Genomic DNA, 25,012 nt, shown 5'->3' with positions numbered 1-25,012 from the left:
AGAATGGTTTACTGAGATAGTTCCCCTCTTATAGATACAAATGTAAAGCCGCATAGGTGTACCTTGTGTCAGCTATCCTTTCCCAGAAGGTATTCACAATTCCGTACTGTCGTTGTGCTCATACTCGAGATCCACTAACTTTTTGATCCCCAGAGATCTTCTACAAAGACACCACTCCACATATCATGAAGCAAAAGACCCGATGGAACCATTACCTGGTGGTGTTCCAACAGTCAATGGTCGAACACCTATCGCATGTATCAATTGCGCTAGTGCGAAGACCGGCTGTGATAAAAGAGTCCCCTGCTCGAGATGCGCTGAGAAAAATCTACCATGCGCAAGCAGATATGCCCGACGTTCGTCAAAAGCTGCAAATCGGGCGTCAAGCTCGCACAAAAAGACACCACAAATTCAAGAGCCACCGCATGACCCGATGGACCAGGACACAGCACCAAAAGAGCCATTAACGGAGGCTAAAATCAGTCCCAAAGAGACTCCTGTAGATCCGCAGTTTACGGGAGTAGCACCGGGAAAGACCGGATATCCTGTACAAGATCTAAAATTCACAGTTGATGGCTTCGGACCTTCCCCAGGGGAAACTCTTGGAGGAATGGAACACTCGATGTTCGGCAACACAGATACGATCAATGGAAATATCAATTACCAAGATCTCATGACATGGAGTCACTATCCCCTAGATCTTGATATGTACTCGATGGGATCTGAATTATCCGGAAGTCTAGTAACAGCTGGTTTCCTAGAATCAAGTGAGACCTCCTCAAATTCAGATCCAATGTTCTCTGGGTCACTGCATCCATCTCCAGCAATGTCGCATACCAAGAGTGCTAGTATTTCTTCTCAGTCTGATGCTAATCGCCAAGCTAAAATGGTCGATATTGCAGTTCCTATCCTCACAGACAACAGTGTCGTGGACTTTGAGCTCCTTGTAGCTGCGGAATCAGCCTGGCCTCTTGCACGATGCAATCCTCGACTAATCCCAGGGCCTTCAACACGAACAGCCATAGCATATCTCGAGAATTTGGAACAACATTCGAAGCACGATGCCACATGGAAGTCATTAGATCACGATGTGGAGCCAGCTGAGCTTCAGTATGGGAATGGGATATCAGTCATGCCTGTGAGTGCGAGTACCAGGGATCGGATAATTGCTATCACCCAAAGCTTCCTTCATACAGCTCTTGAAACGCATCGAGGAGGGTTGAAGTGCTGGCCAAAATCTTCAAATTATACAAGTCCTGACGGAGGATTCAATTTTCTCGTCTTACCCCCGTCAAACGTGTTGGAATATTTTCTGCGAAGTCACGTTCGCAGCTTAGCTCCCTACTATACTCTGATAAATGGTGGAAGCCTTGATCCAAATGAACTAATGCTGAACAATCAAACTTCAACTCTGCTTCTCTTGTTGATGATAGCCCATGGTGCATCGGCTCTTCCAACAGCCGAGGCGAGATGTTTGACCGCGGGGCTGACCGAGGCTTGTCGTATATCCCTTTTCAAGGTGATTGAAAAAAATGTCGACTTATCGGCCGACCCCGTGGTATTTAAGTGTGCGCTGCTTTTCACAATACTCGGCGCTTGGGGCGGGGATGCTTCTCACATGAATCTAGCTATAGCACAACGAGGGATGTATCTTGCGGTAAGTTTTACTACAATCAATAATTTATCCTATGTTAATTTTTGATCTAGATGCTCAAGCATGCAGGAATGCTAGAACCTCAAATACCAGTGACTCCCTCTTTCCACGAAGCTTTGAATCCACATGAACAGTGGACAGTCTGGCTTCAGAGGGAAAAGAAAAGCAGGCAAGACTCCCGTTCCCAATATCTAATTTAACGCAACGCAACAGAGTCCCATGCTACTTTCCATAGGATAAATTACACGAACGCTAACAATGGCTTTAGGCTGGTTTACAATTGGGTTATGGTTGATCAGGAGCTTAGCTTATTTCACGACACCGCGCCGATTATGTCAATCACAGAGCTTGAAACCCCAATGCCTGGGTTAGAGTGTTTATGGCTTGCTAAAGATGCAAACGAATGGTCGAAAATTATCCAACAAACATATATCGGTAATGATTGGTTGTTACATCCAAATCCGGTTGGTACACCACCTGCAGGGCCTTCACTTTGTGGACTGTTTCGTGACATGTTGTCCGATAATATCGAACGGAGACACGGGCAATTGTCCCCATTACAACTGAAGCTCCTTCTGCATCCGCTTCATAGCTCATTATGCCATCTGCACCAAGCCTTAAGTTTTCAGTCGGAAGTTTATAGCTCCCGGCAAGGAACTAGAACTGTTACAAAGGCATCTAACCTACTACGCCTTCAAGAAGCTCAATCATTACTCCAAAAATGGTATGACCTGTGCGAACTCAATGCCAAAAACGACCCAAATTGTCAAATAACTCGCGCCAATCTCGTGCTCTACCATCTTATAAGCTTGAATGCGGTGACACTATTCCCAGACATTGAGCGCCTAGCACGAAAGGAGGATTTTGATGGCACAAGCTTCGAGCTTTCTCAACGTTACAAAAGGTGTATATACAATCCAGCTGAAGCTCTTTTTCATTGTGGACAAGTTATCCGTCTTGTGACGTCTATGCCAAAAGAAGGACGTCCGCGTTGGTGGTCAGTGGCTATATATCGCGTTACAATGATTTTATGGCTTGAATGTGTATCGCGTGTTGAGACACATACACAAAGACTTGATAAAGGTCCGATCTTTCCGATCGATGCAGTGGCACCAGACCATCCTTCTGTCAAATCTTATCTTTGGAATGGGGAAGGTACCCCGGTTCTCAGCAAAACCGATGGGTACGTGGAGCTCAATAGGCCCAACGATGTTATGAATCACTGTATTTCTTTACTCGACTTTGGGGTTACATTACCCATGTCGGACGGAATAAGGAGGAAGTTGATGGCGTTTTCGAGTAATTGGAACATGGAAATTAAACTACAGAATACATAGAGTTAGTTTGGCTACTTGTTTGGGAGTGTAGGTCTCGTACATCTGGAGGGATAGAGTTATTCTCGCATTGGAGTTATGAAGGTCCTGACATACCACGTTACTTCATCATGTTGTATCTTGTTGTCACATAACCCAGCTCTGGGTTTACATAGGCTAGACATTTATGTGGTCCAAGAACTCAATTTCATTACAATTACACTTTCCAGTGCCAGTATTCTTAATCTCACATTGTGTTCTGCATTGCTTCCAGCAAAATCCCTTAAAGTAAGACACAAGACTAACCAAGAAAATACTGGGATCACACGTATATACAATGCACAGGTAGATAGATCTAAATGAAGGTCTCGATCGATAAATGAAATATATGCAGGAATGCATATTCACCATGGTTGTCCATGTATATGTCATGATCCTTATCTCTATTTCAGTAGAGATAATTGCCAAAACAACCGATTGGCGTTAAAAGAACAGAATACCAGAAGTGCTTATCAGTATGAAGCCAACCCTGCCTCGGATCACTAGTCTAGGCTCGATGGTAGATACAATAATATGGTACTGTTTACTTTCATAACTAATATGTACAAATAGCATTGACCCGGACATCCGGTGGGGGATCCAGCCACAAAGCTTGGTACCAAAATGACATGAATGACGCGAACTGGAGAGATTTAACTTTTGAATGGCGACCCAATCTTGGAACCCTCTACTACCCTGATCACGTTCTCTCCCCCGTGATCAGAACCTGCATATTTGAAATTTTGGTAGGCAATAATTAGTTGCAGCACCAACATAATTGGACCAATACAAAGTTTTTTTTAGGATTCTCCCCCCCCCCCCCCCCCCCATATAAGCGAGATTTTAATCCTTCCATTCCAAGACATACAACTCGAAACAAACCACATCTTACAGCCTGCCGACTAGGCTCAGTCGGCCGTCTATGCAAGTGAAATCTTTTACGCCGCACCACATCACATATAGAATGTAAACAAATTGACACCCTGAAAGGTGAGCCATACATATACACTCATCGGCTCGGGGAATGCTGTATATGTTGAGTGGTAGAATCGCCAGTCAGCTGCGGAACCATTTCCGAATAGTAGCATTATTAGCAATGTCCAATTGAAGTTACGATCTTTTAGAAACATAAAGCGTTACGCGAGACGATAATTCTTACGAGAGAGTGTGATCTCATCGTTCTGACAGCTAGTCTACGTGGGTGCACCGATTTCCTCAAGCGAGTTGACGATATCCTGTTCGCACTAGTATGTTGAAAATGACATCCCACGATGCATTATAAATTGATCAATGACTCGACGATTATACACCACAGGATCGAGTATGAAACAAGTTCAAGAAGATCGCCGTCAACATGCATCGCGATATTAATCGAAAAAATGCAAGATTGTACCGAACCAAGCTTTATCTACTTAATGCAATGCAATTCCTCCATCGGATCTATCTTCGCAAAAGTTGATGGCTGCAAAAGCATTACCACAGTGGTCAAATTCAATTTCTCTGGAATCATCAGCCCGTGATCTTGGTATTGGTATCTCCAAGGCAGCCTCTGTGCCGCCTGCATCTTCATCCCCAGGCATTCAAAGCTGACAGATACAAAGAAATTCCTATCGAATAAAAATTCTAGACTAAAGCTGTAACGATAGAGCTGCTACGAGCCAGCATTATGCCTGGTTTTACGAAGTACGGGTCGCTCAACGATGCCAAAAATAGCCATCATAGTGGAAATTCTCGTGTACGCAGACGATTGAGAGGTGTGTGATATGGCTATGGAAGTCAGCACTTTCATGCAATCCTCACCTATGTATTTTTCTATCAATAATTTAAGGAACACTTGATATTCTTGTTCGTCATTATGGGTGCCAGATTATGTAATATGTCAAGCGCATCTATTTTTTCTGAAATAGTTCACCTCATTATGCTCCATACCATGCCATTTACAACAAGTGGAGTCAAAGATCTTCAGGTAATTAGGTACAATTTGCATGGACGAGTCGTTCACGCTTAAAATAAATTACAAAAGAAGCAAGCTTACAGTTTATTACCATGCCATATTTTGCATATTATCCAATCACATTTTTGTTTTCTTCTTGGATGGGCCCGGCAACGCTAATTTAGGCTAATGTATTGAACGGCACTTCTGGACCTTTGATCGCGGCATTTAATAAAACCCGAATCTAATCTCGACCCGATAACTACTTTCACTTTCACTTGTGAGATGTTACCGTGGATAAGCTACCACTCATTATATGCAATGCACTATATAGACCTTTAACCTCAGCTCGCTTACAACATATCATTTCCATCTTCATCCGCTCGCAAGCGACTTTGAGTTTGACTTTGAGTCGGATTTGGATTTTGATATGTTTCCAAGTTGACCTTACTCTCCTTTTTTTATTCTTACATCTGTCATTCATCCACCAATATGTACCCTACACCCAAGATTATTCATTCTTTTCCTCACGCCCTTTCTTGGACTCTTGTCAATATCATCATTTTCCTTTGCCCTACTCAAGTAGTCCTGGAGGAGTGGGTTTCCTGAACTGGATTACCATCACCCCCTCGTATCTCATCTACTCAATTAAGTCCTTTCATTTTCATCCCAACGACCACCGCGCACTAAAACCGGGACAACCGGAATGAGTAAACCTCCAGCTATCAAGCGTTATGGTACGTTTTATTTTTATCCCTCGCCCTACCCGTGTTCCCTGTCTCATCTTGCACCATATTACTTATCACTATATGCAATATACAAGGGCAGCCAGCCAATACGATGACAGGCTCGCTTTCGCATTCTTCAACACCTAAGCGAGAAATAGGTTGTATTCTTACCAAATAATTATGACATGGCACATGGACAAGGATCGTCTAAAAGTAAGCTGCAGGTCCAATGCATTTTTTTATTGGCGGCGAAGTATATACATATCGTTTGCCGCATATGAGAACGCGGAATACATATTGGTTGTGGGTGGTTGGGAGTGAGCTACAATTGCGCGCATCCGAGGCATCCGAGGGATGGAATCGCAATAAGCACGCAAAGAATGGGTTATCTCACAAGACTTATGAAAAGATCAGTGGCCTTATATTGAACAACACTGTTTAAGTGCTAGCGCATGAAAAGAGCCTCGCTATATCCGCTGTGCACGCGTCTGATGCATTCACTAAAAACATCGATGAATCATAGAATGTTTGCTAGTATAACGAATGACGATAGAATATTTGGAACTCATATGTAATTGTATTGTGTATATCTGGCTAGTGTACGTAGATACCAGTAACGAAAGTGATGTTCATAAAAACATAAGGAACATTGTCAAAAACAAAACCAACCCCCCAAACAAGCACCACCATTTTCTAATACAAGACACAAGAAAAAAATCTATCATATCACATCATAAGAGCTTCCCTCATATAATCTCCTAGAATTTTTATCTATTGAAGTGATTAGTGTATTGCCAGGACGATTAATAGTAGAATTTTACTTACATGAGGTGTATGCATCATGGAGAAATGATTTCCTGGCATATGTCTGGTCACGAATTTTTCGTTGCCAAGATATTTATCCCAGATGTTAGGTCCAAAATCCGTTCTATTGTCTAACAAAAATTGGGCATGGCCATACGGGAAGGGATCCGGTCGTGGGTCCGATGGTAGTTTACAAACACCATCTTCGCACCAGATGGCCATGACTTGAGGTACCTTATTTGGATCTATTGCCTCCGGCATGTAAGTTGAAAGAGCTTGCACGGAAGCAGCAAAATGAGGAAGAAGCCATGCGGGAATTTTGTTTGGATCGCCATCGCCGAGAAGACCGATGGAAGCAAACCACTCATGAAGTGATGATGGAAGAGGTTCAATAATATCAGGACATGGGGAGTCGAGTAGGATAAGTTTGTCGACGACTTCGTTGTTCTTGGTAAGCTGGTTGACTATTTCATAAGCAATAACACCACCAGCGCTCCATCCAGCTAATAGATAAGGACCTTTTGGTTGGCGACGCTTCATCTCATTGATATAGTGTGAAGCCATACCAGGTACACCGCAAGTAAATTCTTCGGGTGTCTTCATATAAGGTGAGTTTAAACCAAAAACAGCAACATCAGACGATAGGGCTGGGATCTCGATATACGAGGTTGCGGAGCCCCCTCCATCAGGCACCATCCAGAGATACTTGCTGGCTTTTCTCAAATTCCCTTGAAGTAGAATTGAATTTGCTATCCTTTGAGGCGTAGCCTGCACAGTAGGAATAGCAGAAGGGATCGCCGGTTTGGTAGGCTTTGGCTTGTCAGATGGGGCCTTGGGTTTCGGCTTTGGCTTTGGCTTTGAGGGCGCTTCGACATTGAGCGCCTTTTCGATATCGCGGATGGTCAGGTTGACCTGGAAAAGATCAGATGGAAGTGAAAGTCCCGTCTTCTCTCTCAATCGGCCAAGCACCGTAAGTGCCATTAGTGAATCCATACCAAGCGAAGCAAGATCAGGGCAGCTCGCGACCTCTAGAATATCGATTGCCATCTCTTCCGCAATTGTAATTCTTATAATATCACCAAGATTATCTACAGTACCAGTCGCCGAAACATCGTCATCCGAAGGATCTGTGAACTCCGAGTCTTCTTGTGGGTCGTGTACTGATTCTCCGGGACTAGGTGTAGTGAGAGGTGAGCTTGGATCTTCACTATAGGCAGCCGATGGCTTCCCTTCGAATTGCGATAAGAATGACTTGAAAGCTCCGATATTGGCATAGTTGATAAATTCGTTAGAATTAATATCGATATCCAATTCTTCTCGTAGTCTTCCGCACACCGTCAAGGCCATAAGCGAGTCGACTCCGAGATCGGTGAAAGCAATGTTGTCAACAAGTTCATCAATCTTGACCCCAACCTCTACTGCGAGGATATCCATAACCTGGGAGGTAACCGACATGAGCTTCTGGTTTACCTTGGTGATATTGGCTTTGGTGACTTGCGTCTTCTTGGCAGTCTTTGAGTTCGAAGCCTTAGAAGATCGTGGTTCTTGGGGCGCGGGAGCTGGCTTTGCAGCGGTTACAGCAGCCGTTGCACCTACTGGGGGTAAGAACATATTAAGAACCTTTCTAGGAATGGCTTGAAAAGCCAATCCGCCGACCATGCCGATAATTGTATCCCCATCAAAAACGTAGACATCACCAGCCATAGTCTTATCCTTGCGCTGTTGCATCCTGACGTAGGACCTGTAGGTCTTTTCCGCGCTCAAAGGCTCGGCAAATTTCATAGAATCCCAGCCATGTGATATATAGACTTTTTCACGTGAATCAACAGCATCCGAGCCATTGACGATGAATCCAGAAATATGTGCCACACTGTCGATCCAAAACGGGCTGCATTTGAAAGTCCCGTCTTTTTCTGTACTTTGGAACACGACACGTGAAGTAGCTTCCATCTTCATGCTGTCAAGAATAACCTCTTCCATACCACGATATTTCTGATCGTAGTCCACCAACGCAGCAAACAGCTTGTAGGCAAGCCCACGACTAATTTTAGAAGCTTTGCCATTCCTTTCAGCCTCCTGTAGCCAATCTACTCGTGACTGAATGAGATAAGCAGTGCGTTGGAATTCAGCATGATACTCCTCGGTGTCGCCGAAGAAGACTTGACAGTTTGCGTGCTCGACTCGAGCTTTGTCAGTTCCCGTTGAAAATAGAAGATCAGCACGGCCAATTGCCGCATTGATAGTGGCAGTAAGTGTAAGTACTTGAGATTTTCCTTGAGGATCAGCTATCAATGGCTTAGGCACCTTCATTCTTCCAACGTCCAAGCCCAAATTTTTGACATCAGGTCGTACAAGCTTGTAGCCATACTCGCATAAAGTCATGGCCATATCTGCGTATAAAGACTAGGGGATTGTTAGCTTTAGCAACTCAATCCACACTAAAGTACTTACTGATGGACACAACATAGCTCCATTGACAAGATGCCCAGTGACGACCCCGCGAAGATCCGCTCGTGCCAAATCAGACTCGGCGGTAACAGTTGCAACGTCTCCTTCAACATTTTCGCTGACGACATTGTGAATTGTGGAAGTTGAGAGCTTAGGTTTGGGAGGCTCCAATTGAAGTTTATTTTTTCCAGTTAAATCTCCTTTCGTCAAACACCAGTCTCCCTCATACTGAATCCAATAATTCTTGTCGTCGAACGCGTAGGTGGGTAAGTCAAGAAGACGGACCGAATTATTAAAGTCTCGATGATACTCATTCCAGTCAATTTCAAGACCAGCGGTGTGTAAGACGCTAAGACTGTTGCTGAGAGTTTTGTATGCACTTTCATTTCTGCGTAGCGATGGAGCAGCAACAGTAGAACTACCCACTGTTGCTTTCACAAGTCCCAAGCATACTGGATGTGGCCCTACCTCAAGCCAGACAGTTTTTTCGTCTATAATGCCAGAATTTTGGGCAGAAACGAGACCGTCTAAGAAATTAACGGGCTGTCTAGCATGATTGCGGAGATATGCAGCATCAATATCCTCAGTTTCGGTAAGGCATCTACCTAGTAGGGAGGAGATGAGGGGGACATTGCCTCTTGCGAAGGGTACAGATTTGGCCAATACCTCAAATTGATCTAATATAGGCTCTACTTGAGCAGAGTGAAAAGCGAAAGGAACTTTCAACTGCGTGCATTTAAAACCAGAGTTACATAGTCGATCGGAAACTTTCGAGATCTCGGCAGCCTCGCCACTAAGGACAGTCTCTCGAGTGCTGTTGATGCAAGCGATATTTACCGGTGTTCCGATATCCTCAAGTGCTTCGGTTACTGCTGATCTTGATCCTTGAACTGCAAGCATTGCATGAGTTCCAGCGGTACATTTTTCGATCAAGAGTTGAGCTCGCCTTCCGACCAAGTAGATGGTGTCACTGGCAGATAATATTCCAGCAGCATGGAGAGCGGCATACTCGCCTAGACTATGGCCAATTACAACGGAGGGTTTGACGCCCCAAGATTCCCAGAGGCGAGCCATTGCCATTTCCAAGCACACAATGGCAAGTTGCACCATAACAGGTGATAAGCCATGAGCGTCAGTTACACTTCCATCGATCAAGGAGATAAATGATGGAAATCCAAGAATGGTGGCAATATTATCGAATTCCATAACACTTTCCTTGAAAAGTGATGAGTTTTCGAACAACTCACGACCCATTGCTGCATACTGAGACCCTTGTCCTGTGAATAAAAATGCAACTCTTGGCGGTTCTGGAAGGACAGGAATGAATTGTTCGTGCAGTTTAGAGTTCAGCGCTGTTGAGACCTCTGATGTTTCGGTCGCGGTCACTGTCATTCTCCATTTATGCTGTATCCTACGTGCCGTGGTGGTGTATGCTAAATCTGCAATATCTATGTCCCTATTTCGTTCGAGATAAGATATCAGACGTTCTGCGTTGTTGAGCATAGCTGACTTCGATTTGGCTGTGATAGCGATGACATGTGTGGAGCGCGGGTCAGCAACTTTCGGAGGTAGATCAGGTGCATCCTCAAGTAGCAATCCAGTGTTTCCACCAGCGGCGCTGAAATTGTTGACAAAGATGCGTCGTGGAGCTCCGGACTTCTTTTTCGGGAGTGGCGTATTCTTAAAGGCAATATGTACATTGCGGTCCGCAAGATCCTTGGGAAATCCTTGATTGATCGTTTTCTTGATACCAACATGAGGAGGTATGGCGTTCTTCTGCAACATCATCAAGCATTTGATCAGAGCGGTGACACCAGATGCAGCCTCGCCGTGTCCAACGTTTGCTTTGACAGCGCCAAGGTACAGCGGTTGGTCTGGTCTCCTCTTTCGATCTGGTGAGGCAAAAACATTGGTGACAGACTTCATTTCCGTTCCATCTCCAGCCTGAGTCCCGGTTCCATGCATTTCGACATAGTCGATGTCATTGGGATCAACGCCCGCATTGGCTAGAATACGCTTGTATAGAATTTCTTGTGTTCCTCCGTGCGGGTGAGTAATTGAAACAGCATCTGCTGAGTGGTTGGTAGCACTTCCAAGAATAACAGCCAAAACATTATCCTTACTAAAATAGGGAAAATAAAATTAGTTATGAATCATATGAAGCAGAATTTGTCGATTAAACTTACTCAGCTAAAGCGTAATCCAACCTTTTGATAATGACAGTACCTATTCCATCTGCTCTGCAATATCCGTCCGCATCGTGGTCAAAAGTGGCACATGGACCATTTTTTGACAAGAACTGCCCTCGACTGAGTCCTGAAAAAATATCTGGGTTTGTCATGCATGAGAGACCACCAACAACGGCTGTGTCACAATCACCAGCCCACAAAGATGTACAGGCTAGTTGAAGCGCGGCGGCGCTAGAGGAGCAAGCTGTGTCGATATTGAAAGATGGTCCTGAAAACCCAAAGTGATAATTGATTCGACCGGGCCCGAAGGCTCTTACGCCTCCTGTAATGTAGTAAGTGTCCACATCCTGCGCCGCATTTATTTCACGCCAGTCATCACTTGTTTGTCCGTAAAATGTACCAATTCGATCAAGCTTTGTAGAGTGCGTCCTGTTGGGGACATAGCCAGCCATTTCCAGGGCTTCGTATGCCGTCGCGAGTCCGAGACGTTGCATGGGACATGTTTGGTATGCCTCTCGAGGAGACATGTTGAAAAACCTGGGATCGAAAAGACCAGGGTTCTCAATCCAGCATCCATAAGGAGTATGACTGGTATTTCTGATTTTGCTTGTAGGATCAAAATGTGTCGCAACATCAAATCTATCCTTCGGTACCATTCTATGGACATCCAAGCCATTTTCGAGCAGCTCCCATAGTTTCTCATGACTTGCAGCATCTGGAAATCTTCCAGCCATTCCGACAATGGCAAGCTTGTATTTTCCAGGAGATACTTCTATCGAATTTTGTTGCTTCGCCGCCTGTTGATTTCCGAATTGTAGTGACCTCAGAGTTATATCAAGCTCTGTTTGGGACTCTAGAGCTGTTGCCAAGACCTTGGCCGTACTGGTAGGGCCTGCTTAAATTTAGCAAACTAATGGATTTTCCCGAAGGCTGCTACTTACCAAACGGAATAATAAGGCATTCTCGGCCTTGAAATTCCCGGCCTTTCTGCACGCAACCATGAAGAATCTTGCTAAACATTATTGGCTCTGTCAACATCTCAAGCAAAACTGCTTGGAGCAATAATTCAGGCTCTTGCTCGGTATACCAAGTTCCAGTCGTGCAGGACATGACTGGAAATCTAGTTTTCAGGTTTCCAAGCACTTCCCGGACCTTTTCATCCTTCAAATGCAATATTTGCTCCACATTCAAACTCGAACGGAGATGAGCAGCATGATAGGGGCCATGAACTGGAATAGATACAGGATTTGCCTGGAAAGTCTCAGATGCAAAAAGTGCTCTCAATGTTGAAGGAGGTCCACTTATCGCAATACTTTTCGAAGTTATTGCACTAATGTATGCCTGATTTACTAAAGGTGTTGCCTGTAAAGAGTCAGTACAAACTATCGAACCTTAGACATGAAAACGCACGTTTTCTTTGTGGAAGTCGTTAAGTATTGAGTTGACTTCGCTTTCCTGAGCAGCTGGAACGACATAAGTCCAACTTTCTGGTGATTCCGATTGGTTGTTAAGCCTGTCGGCAAGAGCTGCAACGTGTGCACCCGTTCGAAACGCCATCAACACCACTTGAATGGCAATGGGTATCAGTTGAGATATCGATGGAGAAGAGGCGATTGCGGCTGCAGCAAAAAGCCCAGTGCACAGGCCAACGAGGCAAGTTTCACTGGGACTGGTCGAATCTCCATGCTCTTTTTCGTAACGACTAATTGCCTGCGTTAGTAGAGGAACTCATTAGATAAGGTATTTATACTGACTCAATGTATTGGGATAATTGAGTAATGCACAAAAGAGCGCTGTCTACAGCAGGGTTTCTAATGTTTCTGGCGTGATATAACTTATTCAATTCGAGTATAGTGGTAAACTCGGGTATTCTGTTTCGTTGGAGGCTTGGTAGTCTATCGATTTCTTCCCTAAGAGCAGAGCCAGCCTGCTCAAGGAATGATCTCGAAAGCACACTTGGTCTTCTATGTTGACAAAAGTCGGTCAAGAAAGTATGCGTATCCAATGACTGGTCACCAAAGACCAGGAAAGACATTTTCTTCCCCATATTCAGTATGATACAAAAAAATTAAGATGGTAGGAAAACCCTAGAAGATAGTGCTGGTATTTCATCAAATCTATTGCACAACTTGTGGCGGGGCCTGTATATATTAATTGTTCAAAGGCTCAGCTCAGCTCAACTGCTCTGATTTGAAATCACTTTACGGAGTAACCTCTAGCTTCAACCATGTCATGACGGCAAGACTGGGTGGATCATCATCAGCTCATAGACTATTGATCTCTTTGTCCGGTCATCAATCTCAGAATAATAGAACATACAAGGGTCAAAAAGCTTGTTTGAAATGATGGAGAGTGCGGGCCGACTGAAGAAGTAGGATGTACTGGAGATCTAACACTGACAATGCCATATCTCGCATCACTCTCGTTTCGGTATCAACGTCTATTACCCCGGAAAGATAGTCCCTGATTCAACGCTTATACGGATACGAAATGAGACGGTCTGTCCTATTCTGTCGCATCAATTATGATTAGCTATCCTAAAAGATCGGACTGGACCAAAGGAATCTCATTCACCCGAGATTAGTACCAAAAATACGAGTCTAACTGACGTTCAAGCCAGGTGGTACCTCGCATAAGCAACGTCCGTATTTCAGGTACATAACACCGCAGCATTGATTGTAACAAGTTCCGGTGCGACATTGTCCGGCGGACATCCCCACGCGGTCATGACTCCACTCTAATTTGAGCAGCTCGGCCTACTAGCCGAGCGTATTCTAACGTGAGAACAAGTTTTCTTGGAGTCAAATGTCTTAAAGTCGGCCAGCTAGTCTACCGTAAGATATACATATTCATCGGGGAAGCATCTTGAACGTGGGGAGATACCTCCATGGGTGCGATTGTACGGTTGTGGTTGTAGTTGCAGAATAGGATTTGGCGTTGAGGTTGAGATTGTCCGACCGGAAAATAAGCACGCTAGCGAAACGAGATTTACGGTGTCTTTGTGGCACGTGACCCTGACAGACCACTTTCTTCTTCCGCCAAACATGTCCAATGTAACTCCTTCCTTCATTCTCTTCTCCTTATTTTTACTTCGCTTCATTTACGCCCTATATTTACAAAATACCCGAAATCAGATTGTTGCAAAAACAACACCATGATTCAGCAACGTACAGCAACATTTTCGTTGCGATAATGACTGATTGCTTGGGGCCAGCTCAATTGTTCCGACCGTCAAGCTTACGCATTAAATGTCTTCGCTCCTGTTCATCTGTTACTTATAAGTGAAAGATGAGTATCTTTCTATTCCAGGCTACATGCATATCCGAGCTGGAAACTTGCATATTATTGGCCTTAGCCGTACTACGGATAGTCGTCAGAAAATACCTTTCACGTGATCGTATTGGTATTATTTTGAAGGTTACATTCGAGTAGTGCACTCGACCTTGGCTCCTTTCATATTATATGCATTTGGCTCTTTTGCGAATCAGGAGTATTGTCCTTGTTTTTGTTGAGCACTATCTTGAAGCAAAACTCATCTGAACTGGTATGATTACAAGCCGAACTACTAACTGTGCTGGCATCGACAGATCCAGAGCTCTTTAAAATGAAGGATCTAGATTCATGTTAATTTCGGGTATCTAAAACTCAAGGCTACTTGTGGAATTTCGTATAGACGCACAACTTCCTATTCCAGAACGACTCTCTGATATCCCTTGCAAAAAAGGACCTCGATGGAGAAAGTCTTACCAGTGCTTCAGTCCTTGACAATATACCGTGCCTAGGGTTATCGCGATGAATGCAGATGCAGTGCATGTATTCCTGCTTTTTGTACATCAAGTACGGCCACAACTTTCCCGAGGTTCGGAATTTTATCATTTTTGGATCTTGTGGAGTATTAATCAACATGCTACGAGAATGACTTCGAGTACTCAATCAGGGCTATGAAAAAGATTAGATTTTACATTGGAAGAGCTGCTCGAAAGTCTCTAATTGATAGCAAGTTGAGATCTTAGTCTTGTCATCGTTAGTATCGAAGGACAAACGAAAGTAGATCCAGATGTTGTTGCTCGGGATGTCTGCACTGTTCAACAGTCCACAATAGATAACACTGAAGAATATATCGATGACCCAAGGAGTTGTTTCTGTGTTTCACAGAAACCTGATTGTGGTATTTAGCCGTAGATTAGATAAATGGTACGAGACAAACGTCTGTTTTCGCGAGAGGAAATAGGGAAGTCGTAGGCTAAAGGTCCAGAGATTAACCATGGAGACTAGAGTTTCTGTTTGGACAGGTTGCATAGTTATGAAATGAGCAACATTGAATTCTTACTGCTGGGATATTAGGTAATTGAGACTTTATTGTCATCATGACCTCTTAGCATGATGTTGCGAAGCGTGAGTTGGTAAATTCCCAATCACCCTTCCATTCTATATGGACAAGTTAATTTTATATGTCAATGCCGATGAAAGTCCCTGCAAGTCGTTCACTCGAATATATAATTTAAGGTGTATTACCATGACATGCAACGTTGTACACGATAATCACCTTATCAAAAGAGATCTACCATAAGGAGGCCATTAGATGGTCTAGAAAAAATAAAGTTAGCTTCGCGGCAAGGCTACCATTGAACTGTTAGTTTCCATTTGTGTACTCAATTCCATATAGCATTGCCGATGCAATTGGCAAAACTTGTCGGATCATGCTAGATATTTATAGCATCAACAAATCATATATATATATATGAAAAGATTCAATTCCATTCATTCACCAAATCCAGCGCCCCAATCACAAAAGACCCGAACATCAACCAATGCATCATTTTCTCAATCACCAAGTCCACTAACTAATACAATAGAAATAGCTTATCCTTCCTCCAAACAATCTACCACCAACTCATTTCTTCCCAATTAATTTACCGTTACTAGGCTTCTCTTCCTATGTAACTAAAATGGTTACATTAATCTCGCCTAATCTTTCTCAAAATCTTCACACAAGATCTCATCCGCCACTGGAATACATTGACTAACCTCCGTACCTCTGGAGATTCTTCATTTCATGTTATATATTCGTATTCGTAGCGGAGACCGATTCACAGCCGAGTGACCTTTTCAGGGTACAATCGTATCTTTCGTGAGGGAGGTCATAGCCTAATATCATTTCTACTCATAATTTTCGCCCCACTAGGTATCCGTCACTTCTGTCTCCCAATTGAAAACTGATATGCAAATATTGGCATGTAGAAGAGAAGAAGAGAGTACTGAAATGAAGAACTACGACTGCGCTTCCATAAGCAACGCTGTAACACCTCCATTTTTGAGTGTCCTCGCAAGCTCTTGCTACTTTCATTTAACCGCATTCGCGCTTATTATAAATTTCATAATAGAAACCACCGTTTCATGATTTATTACAACCATTTGACTTCGCTTTCCCTCCACTTTACACTCCGAATTTTGCGTTGAGATTGGAATCTATTTGTATCGTTAGCAACATACATAAATTATGAGACGCAGGAAATCTTTCTGTAAAATAATAACTGCGAATATCTAGTTACACAGCATCATGACAACAGACTCTATGCACGCAATTCCAAACTATTTAATTATGTGACTATGCTGCATATGCAAAACGACAGAATAAGAGAGTGAATTATATGCAGCCATTGCTAGTTGGGAATTGCCTAGAACCCAACAAAAATTTACATCTATTTTCAGCGAAACAAACTCAACATTTCTTCCTCAATCAAAGCACATCTAACACACGGTAAAGATAACGCAGGAGGATATAATACTATTGAAAGCATCTCATCACATAACTTTTCCATCGCTTTACCTTTGAACAAATTTGGATCTCGACCACAGTTTATGTGTTGTGAGGATACACATGCAGCATTGAAACCTTTTAAATCTTTCGAATTCTGGGTCTAATCTTACACTGAGCATTGAAAACACAATGTAACCGTAAGAAAGCAGCAAAGTTTTGGATAAGTTTTATTTGTGATAAGGATGAAACATCAAATTTGCGAAGGTATTCTTCGTGAATTGCCGGAACTATTTAGCTAACCACGGGCAGTAACAACATTCAAGTGATTTTTTAATCCTAGAGTTTTAGTAGATTGCGTATTATGGTGCATGCTGCAAGAACATGTACGAAATCAGTCAAAAGTTGTGTGCCATCACAGTTCATACTAGGTTTCAATCCTGTTCGCTGAAGTAGGACCATTGAGACAAATCAGGACTTTGCTATATCCATCCTTCTTTCAATGAAACTGAGTATAGGCCACTGGTGCCTCATCAATACCATTCTCATGGGAAACGACGAATTAAGGTTTTGTGACGCTCGACATAATCCTATCTCGAAGGTGAAAATTGCACGCCTTCCCAATACATCTTCTAGAGTCAAGTGGAGACCCAGGAAGTGCTATCAAAACTGATCTGTAGCAGTATTATCGCCAAAAATCACTAAACTGACCTTCTCGAACCTCTCCAAACTTATCAATAACAGGCCTTGCGCGGCGTTACTACCTGAAGCACCGAAATCGCTTGGAGCGTATGACCTAGGAACGACAATTCCACTGCTTAGTTTTGTCACTTTGATACAGAACAATAGTTGGAGCTTCTTGGTTTTTCATCCTTTCCGCAAGCTCTGGGTCCAACGGCATCGACGCTCCTATCTGCCATCTGACCATTGTGCTTTAGTTCTCGACCGCGTCACATTCCGTGAAATCGACAGCGACACAACCGATTCTCTCCGCGGCTTGCAGACGTTCCTTCACGCTATCCAGCACAAAAAGATTCCTTGCTCCTCTGAGTTCTCCACTATATACAGCCATCAATCCGACACGCCCAGCTCCCAAAACAGCAACTGATTCTTCTGGTTGGAAGTCGGAGAGCACAGCAACCATGCCGCCATGTTGGAAATATGTCTTCGAGAAAAGTAAACTTCGCTTCGTGCTCCTCACCGACGGGAAGAATAGTGCAGTTAAATCCAGCATATAATTTACGAATGCATTGTACCTGGCATCCTTGATAGAGACCGTTCCAACGTATCCATATGAACCGGCTGCGGCCCCGCTTAACGGTATTATTTGCAGATTGAGGCTGTAGTCACCTTTACCGATACGTCATCCGAATGTTCGATCGTCGCTAGTGGACGTTCCTCGACCGCTACTTTGTAAGGGTTCTGCATAACATAAATGTCAGTTATTATATCTAGCCATAATACTCGTGATTGAAGTAACAATTACACCTTGATATATCTCTCTCCATAAACTGTGTCTTTGATTCGAACATTCGACTCGACTCTTAGACTACCCCGAATACATCATGCCACTGGATCCTTCTCCGCATTCGAACTACCTAATATTGAATGTCCTAAGATCATGAACGTCGATTCGTTCATGAAGCATGAAAACACAAGCCGACCCCGCACTCTGGTGTTACATGCCCTTAGGTGGCATAGCAATTGGTCACATCCAAGCATGATATGAACCATATTCCATTCAGTTACCATATCCCATCGTCAAATCCATAAAAGGGCCATGCCGAGCACAGCGTAAATAGATGCGGTGACTGGATACAAGTGATCAATGACGATGTGAAGTGTTGTAGTTACATATTGCCGCGTCCCACCGCCCTGATGAAGGGGTAGATTAGCGGCTGGGGAAAGCTTTGGGCCTTGATACTTCATATTCATCTTCACGTGGACTGAGAAACATACTTGATATGGGTTTCGGTCGATTCCACTCTCTATTCATGCAACATACTGATAGTTCCATTCGAACCACCAGCCAGGACTTCACCAACCCGCATGCCAAACGTTGCAGCAATGGATAACGGGCAACGGGTAAGGTTATTGATCTACAAACGGATCCAAAGGCAATTGCAATTTTCCAACCATCATAGCCAAGAAATCGAAATCAAGTCGTCCGATAAGTTAGGAATTTAGTTCTAGAAAATCTCTGAGTTCCCAGAGAATGACCTCGAAATACGACTTTACTTGGAAATTCTGTAGTGGGAACATAGACTCCTTCAACATTTTCTCCATATCTTCACATGTATAAAAATTGAAGTACCTCACCATCCCCCAAGCCCCATACAAACAACGGCACCAATTCACTGCGCAGCAATATTTACTCCTACACCAGGAGAAGGAACTTGTGTACGGTGGATGTGATACGATTTCTTGTATTCGAATTAATCCAAGCTACTTTGAGATAACATACCTTCCTCAGACCTCCGAAACAACGTCAAGAAAAACGAGAAGGGAGTTCGTGGGCGCACCAATAAATATCAAGAAGATCGAGCTATTTGCTGGATTCAAGAGTCGCTAGACTTGGGATCGCAAATCATGTATCAGATGACCTCAATTAAGAATATATCGCTTTTACCATACCAATTTCTGTCTCTATTTTTATTCTATCCGTCTATGTCTCTAAAGCTTTTATCTTCCAGTCAAATAAAAGCAGTCTTAGGAGCGAATCTTCCCCCAATAATAGGAGAATTTTCAGTCAGCACTTCCCAATCATGGGCATCCAATGCTGCTTGTCTACTTTTTAAGACAGCCTCGTGAGTTCTTGGTCTCATCTCTGCTTCATATGCAGCGATTGCTTCCTTTTGAGTTATTTCTCCTGATTTGACCTTTTTCAATTGGTCAATTAGAAGGGCTGCGTCTAGAATGCCGTGGTTTGCACCTTCACCTCGATACCTATTCATTTGTTAACATCACCCATTCTCCGTACATATTGGTTACTTAAGTAATCCGATACCATGATCAGAAGGGAGATGGAAATAAAGAAATAAACCCACATAGTCATAGCATGCGCGGCATCCCCCACCAAAGTAACCTTTCCACCCCAATTATCCCATTCCATACAAGGCCAATCACTCAATCTCAACGGTGTCGTGGTAATATCTTCCGGAATATCTTGCACAATACTCCTCAACGGTTCCGCATATCCTTCCGCCCTCTTCTTGACATAAGCCACCCTCTCCCTATCCGTCTTGGGCATCGCATCCGCAATCTCATCTTTAATCAACCAGGAAATAACCACCAATCCCATGTATGACTTACTACCATCGGGATTTGGTATTATCCCTTGCAAACTATACCACATAAAAGTCCCAGTCTCCGGATCCAATCCCTGGAATAATAATGGATCAATGGCTCTAACAGATGTAATCTGTTCCTCAGTAAAAGGTCTCACGAGACCCAGACAATAAACAGGGAGTTTCGTCAGCTCGTAGTCCGGTCCTCCATTAAACAAACACTTTCTGGTAACACTATTATTTCCATCAGCACCCACAATCAATGTGGCACTACTTTCCGTCCCGTCTGAAAATTGCGCAGTCACGAGATCAGAATCAGTAGCCGGTACAAGTTTTACAAGTCCTTTTCTTTCATGGATATCGAGATCGGTGGCAAGTAAATTGCGAATCTTTTGACGATCTAGACGTCGACGTAATTTACTAGGTGGGATCTTGTAGCGCGGTTCCGCTGTTCGAGCGTTGAGGAATAGAAAATTTCCATCGTCATCGTTGAGAGCTGGATCTACTGCTGCCTGTGGCAATTAGAGTATTAGTCGTTGTGTTCTTGACTTTCCAGGTCGTTATATCTGAATTCCTTCAAATATCCCATGTCTGACTTCTATCCGTTCATAGAAGCCATGAACTATTCTATCCTGTGTTGGAAATTCTTACCATAGGTATCAGCTCCGATAATTTCTCCCCAATTGTTCTTTCCAAACTTCTCAAACACCACTAGAATCATCTCGTCAGCAGCTACTCTTTGCATCAACTATTTCACTCCCACATTACTCCAGCCTTTTCCTCTCGGCATCATCCTCATCTCCGACACTTATCCTCTCCGCCCTCTTCCAACCTCTACTCTCCCTTCCTCCCTTCCGTCCCCCCAGCATCCAAAACAACCAAAATCCCAACTCACATGCAAAGTAATTGCCCACCCCTGCGCCCTCTTCCCCTTCTCATCCCTCTCCACAATCTCAAACTCAATTCCATTCTCCCTACACCCCTGCGCCAACGTCAATCCCACTATCCCCGCACCCACAATCAAAACCTTCAATTTCTTTTCCTCTCCCATGGTTCTAGCGTCTTTCGATGTCATGATTTCGCTATCCTCAATATTAACCATTGATTAATCATAGCTTCGGGACCTAGAGAAAGATACTTACGAAGACATTTCCACACTCTCTTGTAGTCTTGCTGCTCGGAACTCAAAAACTTAAAAATAAAGACAACGCCGCAGTAACTTATCATTCAAAAATAAAAATAAGTAAAGAAGACAAAAAACAAACAAACAAAATGAAGTAAAGTTAAGTAAAGTACTGAGTAAAGTGGGAACAAACAATCCCACGAGAAAAAAAATGTTACCAGAATCCAAACAAAACATATGATGTTCAGATAAGCCCCTCAGTTCGCATCGGAAATCTGCCCCGGAATAGTTAATCAAGCGCATCAGACCAATGAGACGTGCAGGTGTCGAAGCTCCCTTGTCTGAAGTGCAGCTTACCCTGTCAACGTCGTTATGTACGGAGTACGGACTATTGTAGATAGGACATATTTTTTCATAAATTATATATCATAAAATAGTGAGTGATATTTGTTAGAAGATCTACGGAGGTAGTACCTAGGATTTCATACAGGTTCTTTGGAAGAGGGAGCTAATTCCACTTGGTGTTTTTTAATTAAGATCATCTAAATCCAGAATAATCTAAATCCCTTCAATCTCTATACTAAAGCTCTGTTAGTCTCCACGAGAGATAGTTAACGTTCCATTAATTATATTTTTTTATTCTTATTCTTTGCCATACAAAGAAGTTAATAAAATATCACTCCAACCTGCAAAAACTACCTTTGAACACATTAAAATACACTACACATTTATTATCTATCTACCCTACCTACACACATATACACACATAATTCTCCATACTTCTCCAGACACTACAACTTCCTTGGCCGACAACACCACCAACATCACCAAACCTCCCCCCCTCCCCCAAAACATAAATAAATATAAATACAAGTATAAGAATAAGTACAAAACCTATCACAAAAAACTAAATACCTAGTGAATACATCCCAAATTCCAAACCATCCCACAATGCCCTACTATCCCACACCCCCCTCCAAAACACAAACCCAAACACAAACCCAAACACAAGCATAAAGTCATGCCCCCCATTTCTCCCAACAATTGACACTATTCTTACTTATCCATACTATACTACACTTATACCATACCCAATCCCCATCAAAAAGGGAAACCCCTCCCCCACCCCCACCTCCTTCTCCCCTTCTAGACTCTCAATCCACCAAACATACACCCATCAACATCGCACGTAGACTATTTTCCCATTTTAGCTATAGACCAAGACCAACATAGCGGCCGCGCTGGTGAAATGGTAAACGCTAAATTCAGTGCGCATTCTACATAACACGTCAATCTGGAGAGAGGAAATAAAAAGAAATTCCAAACACCCTCCTTGAAGTCATCTCAAAACAGAAACTTTGGAAGTGATATAATGTAATAAGAAAGATTCTACGAGATACATGTCCATCAAAGCAAAAAATTCCATACAACCTTAACAAAACAAATCAAGAAGTTCAAGCTTGGTCTCAGCCTCCTTCACCTAAAAAAACCAAACTAAAACCACCAACCACGCAAGCAACCAGCAGCCACCAAAACCATGGCTCTATTAACAAGATCATCCCACCGGGCATATTCCTTCGACAACAACCCCTTCTTCAACGCCACACTCCACAAATCCACACCCTATATTCCCTACATCTCCCCACGACCCAGCAAAACATACATATCTAGACATCAAAGCCTCCCCATGCTCCACTGCAACCCTAGTAAGAGACCCGTATTAACCAATCGACCAACTTAGAAAAGATTCCCCTTTCTTTCCCATTTTACTTGTACCCATCTTCATTGCGGGTTACTTTTACTGGATGCGCACTCGCATTTCCAGTTGTTTGGGATTATCAGACGAATCGCATACAGCACGGTATAGTGCTTCCAGGCATTTGCGTGTCAAAAACCACATTGATGTTTTGATTTTGTCGCATGAATCTGGAGAGATAAATGTATTTATGTCTTGAACGGATGGTTTTTCCCGGCGTTAAGAAAGACTCCACGGGAGCGGGGGATAAAATAAATTATTTTGGGGGGAAGTTGGAGTTTGGGTGTTGGGAGCCGTCATGAAGGGATTATCAGCGTTGGAGAAATACATTTGCGACCTACGCAAGCGTTTTTGGGGTAGGTGAAAAAGATGTGCAATTACACCATCTTGGATTACCAAAAAGGATTTGCGCCTTGAACCCTTGGAAAACCGTGCTAATGAATTGCTTCCGACTTACCTCTGCTACTTAGTGGCCTACCTGCCGTTGGACCGTAAATCCTGATGCAAGAAATAATGTAACAAAACATGCAATTAGGGTTTCTCCAAAGAAGCCCAAAGACATACGTGAAGAAGAAGAAAAATATGAGTCAATGCCCTCACCTCCGGAAAAAAGACACTCCATTCAAACTTAATCTCGTTCCCAGCCACACTTACGGTCCGCCCTCCTCTTTCATTACTCCCCCGTCCACCGCCAAAAACTTACCTCTTCTCCCTTCTCCGTCATCTAATCCGCCCATTCCCAATCCTCACCAAGCCTTAGATTTCCCATAATGCTTTCTCCGAACCGCAATCCGATGTAAAAACAGTACCTTCCCCACGCCTCGATTCATTTTCGTACCACAACCTCCCAAGTCGCACATCGCACATGGCACCAAATGTAATATCCGCACATCCATTCCAACATCCCCAAATTACTCACCGATACAACCTCGACTACATCATGCACTCTTACTAACCCTAATCTCGCATGCAACCTTTGCATATATCGAATGCAATGTAATTGTAAAGGTAACAAGCGGCAGAACCAATTTGATGGGCATTGCATATTGTAGCATTGATAAACGTTCCATATTCTCTGCAGAATTCGCATCGCATACCCGTATTCATTATTGAGACGAGACATCTCGTACAACTGCCGCAGTGTCCTCCGGATAGAGCATATCCGTATCAGTGTATATACCGGATAATTTTGTTGCCATCGGGCAAAGCGTTGTAAATTGGTGTCCTATTCTTGCAGTCCAAAAGTAGCTTCTCGTAATAGTAAGCTTACACTTATTTTTGCACACTGCTCCGAAGATTTTGACTATTGACTGCGTGCATTCTGCCGTGTATAAACCACAAGTACCACGGCCAGGATATTGTTTCCCTACCCCATTTCCACGGCAGTCGGACATTGAAGCACACCAAGCTGGTAGCACAGAAAAGGGATTCGGAGTCCAGTTCTTGTCCGTTGGTTGCACATCATTTCTTCTTCAAATGTTTTCAGCTATTGATGTGTATCTCGATGTATATGTAGAACAGTATCCGGTAAATATGATTCCCGAGATAATGAAGATATGAAAGGGTCATATAATATGCAAATGGCAGAGCTATCGTTTCCTCGTCGTACGTGCCAACAGCCTTATTCTGTAGTTTTGCTTGGCACCGAGTGATATCGCAGAACAAGGGAAAAGAAGCAAACGCCAGAATGCGTACAGACAGGTGGCAGATGGGTCGGAATCGACGAGTGATTCATTAAGGTTCATGGCTTGATGGCGCAATAATGTCGAGACTGAAGAGTTCGTTTCATGAGGTAGGCCGTTCTGGTTGTCAGTTTAAGATGAAGTGCAAGAAGTTACCTCTCGAGTGCAAGTGGGATTTCCGGATCGAGTCATTTTAAAGGTTGATTTCACAAGATCGAATGCTCTCTCTGCATTGCAAAAGTGTTTGTGACGTCGATCCATCCTCGTCGGAAAGTCTCGGCTGGGCTGTGCTGGAGTA

General features: G+C 43.4%; 11 protein-coding genes across 11 annotated transcripts; 4 read left to right on the top strand and 7 right to left on the bottom strand.

The window, feature by feature from the left end:
- Positions 1-433: 433 nt before the first annotated feature.
- Positions 434-2,428, top strand: SS1G_11792 (hypothetical protein; the record flags this gene model as incomplete). Its single annotated transcript, XM_001586713.1, has 4 exons — positions 434-1,138; positions 1,635-1,657; positions 1,923-2,118; positions 2,354-2,428. 4 exons carry the CDS (start codon positions 434-436, stop codon positions 2,426-2,428), a joined length of 999 nt encoding a protein of 332 aa, XP_001586763.1.
- A 445-nt stretch (positions 2,429-2,873) lies between these two features.
- SS1G_11791 (hypothetical protein) lies at positions 2,874-3,152 on the bottom strand (the record flags this gene model as incomplete). Its single annotated transcript, XM_001586712.1, has 2 exons — positions 2,874-2,976; positions 3,085-3,152. 2 exons carry the CDS (start codon positions 3,150-3,152, stop codon positions 2,874-2,876), a joined length of 171 nt encoding a protein of 56 aa, XP_001586762.1.
- Positions 3,153-5,645: 2,493 nt separating this feature from the next.
- SS1G_11790 (predicted protein) lies at positions 5,646-6,109 on the top strand (the record flags this gene model as incomplete). The annotated part of the gene is made up of 2 exons (XM_001586711.1): positions 5,646-5,676; positions 5,892-6,109. The coding sequence occupies 2 exons, from the start codon at positions 5,646-5,648 to the stop codon at positions 6,107-6,109; spliced, it is 249 nt and encodes an 82-aa protein (XP_001586761.1).
- Positions 6,110-6,393: 284 nt separating this feature from the next.
- On the bottom strand, positions 6,394-13,143 carry SS1G_11789 (hypothetical protein; the record flags this gene model as incomplete). The annotated part of the gene is made up of 7 exons (XM_001586710.1): positions 6,394-6,438; positions 6,493-8,874; positions 8,923-11,041; positions 11,106-12,000; positions 12,050-12,470; positions 12,519-12,810; positions 12,863-13,143. 7 exons carry the CDS (start codon positions 13,141-13,143, stop codon positions 6,394-6,396), a joined length of 6,435 nt encoding a protein of 2,144 aa, XP_001586760.1.
- A 433-nt stretch (positions 13,144-13,576) lies between these two features.
- SS1G_11788 (predicted protein) lies at positions 13,577-14,208 on the bottom strand (the record flags this gene model as incomplete). Its single annotated transcript, XM_001586709.1, has 3 exons — positions 13,577-13,618; positions 13,718-13,864; positions 14,101-14,208. The coding sequence occupies 3 exons, from the start codon at positions 14,206-14,208 to the stop codon at positions 13,577-13,579; spliced, it is 297 nt and encodes a 98-aa protein (XP_001586759.1).
- Positions 14,209-16,329: 2,121 nt separating this feature from the next.
- Positions 16,330-16,509, top strand: SS1G_11787 (predicted protein; the record flags this gene model as incomplete). Its single annotated transcript, XM_001586708.1, has 1 exon — positions 16,330-16,509. One exon carries the CDS (start codon positions 16,330-16,332, stop codon positions 16,507-16,509), a length of 180 nt encoding a protein of 59 aa, XP_001586758.1.
- Positions 16,510-17,800: 1,291 nt separating this feature from the next.
- SS1G_11786 (hypothetical protein) lies at positions 17,801-18,010 on the bottom strand (the record flags this gene model as incomplete). Its single annotated transcript, XM_001586707.1, has 1 exon — positions 17,801-18,010. The coding sequence occupies one exon, from the start codon at positions 18,008-18,010 to the stop codon at positions 17,801-17,803; it is 210 nt and encodes a 69-aa protein (XP_001586757.1).
- Positions 18,011-18,915: 905 nt separating this feature from the next.
- Positions 18,916-19,438, top strand: SS1G_11785 (predicted protein; the record flags this gene model as incomplete). The annotated part of the gene is made up of 2 exons (XM_001586706.1): positions 18,916-18,951; positions 19,178-19,438. The coding sequence occupies 2 exons, from the start codon at positions 18,916-18,918 to the stop codon at positions 19,436-19,438; spliced, it is 297 nt and encodes a 98-aa protein (XP_001586756.1).
- Positions 19,439-19,559: 121 nt separating this feature from the next.
- Positions 19,560-21,303, bottom strand: SS1G_11784 (hypothetical protein; the record flags this gene model as incomplete). The annotated part of the gene is made up of 5 exons (XM_001586705.1): positions 19,560-19,812; positions 19,914-20,665; positions 20,805-20,864; positions 21,049-21,235; positions 21,296-21,303. The coding sequence occupies 5 exons, from the start codon at positions 21,301-21,303 to the stop codon at positions 19,560-19,562; spliced, it is 1,260 nt and encodes a 419-aa protein (XP_001586755.1).
- A 515-nt stretch (positions 21,304-21,818) lies between these two features.
- Positions 21,819-23,418, bottom strand: SS1G_11783 (predicted protein; the record flags this gene model as incomplete). The annotated part of the gene is made up of 5 exons (XM_001586704.1): positions 21,819-21,851; positions 22,043-22,170; positions 22,449-22,470; positions 22,940-22,979; positions 23,414-23,418. The coding sequence occupies 5 exons, from the start codon at positions 23,416-23,418 to the stop codon at positions 21,819-21,821; spliced, it is 228 nt and encodes a 75-aa protein (XP_001586754.1).
- Positions 23,419-24,621: 1,203 nt separating this feature from the next.
- Positions 24,622-24,906, bottom strand: SS1G_11782 (predicted protein; the record flags this gene model as incomplete). The annotated part of the gene is made up of 2 exons (XM_001586703.1): positions 24,622-24,834; positions 24,871-24,906. 2 exons carry the CDS (start codon positions 24,904-24,906, stop codon positions 24,622-24,624), a joined length of 249 nt encoding a protein of 82 aa, XP_001586753.1.
- Positions 24,907-25,012: the final 106 nt, after the last annotated feature.

The sequence above is a fragment of the Sclerotinia sclerotiorum genome, genomic scaffold, assembly GCF_000146945.2.
Source record: "Sclerotinia sclerotiorum 1980 UF-70 scaffold_20 genomic scaffold, whole genome shotgun sequence".
Lineage (NCBI taxonomy): Eukaryota > Fungi > Ascomycota > Leotiomycetes > Helotiales > Sclerotiniaceae > Sclerotinia > Sclerotinia sclerotiorum.
Note: the sequence above shows the minus strand (reverse complement) of the source record. Positions and strands in the feature narration are given on the sequence as shown.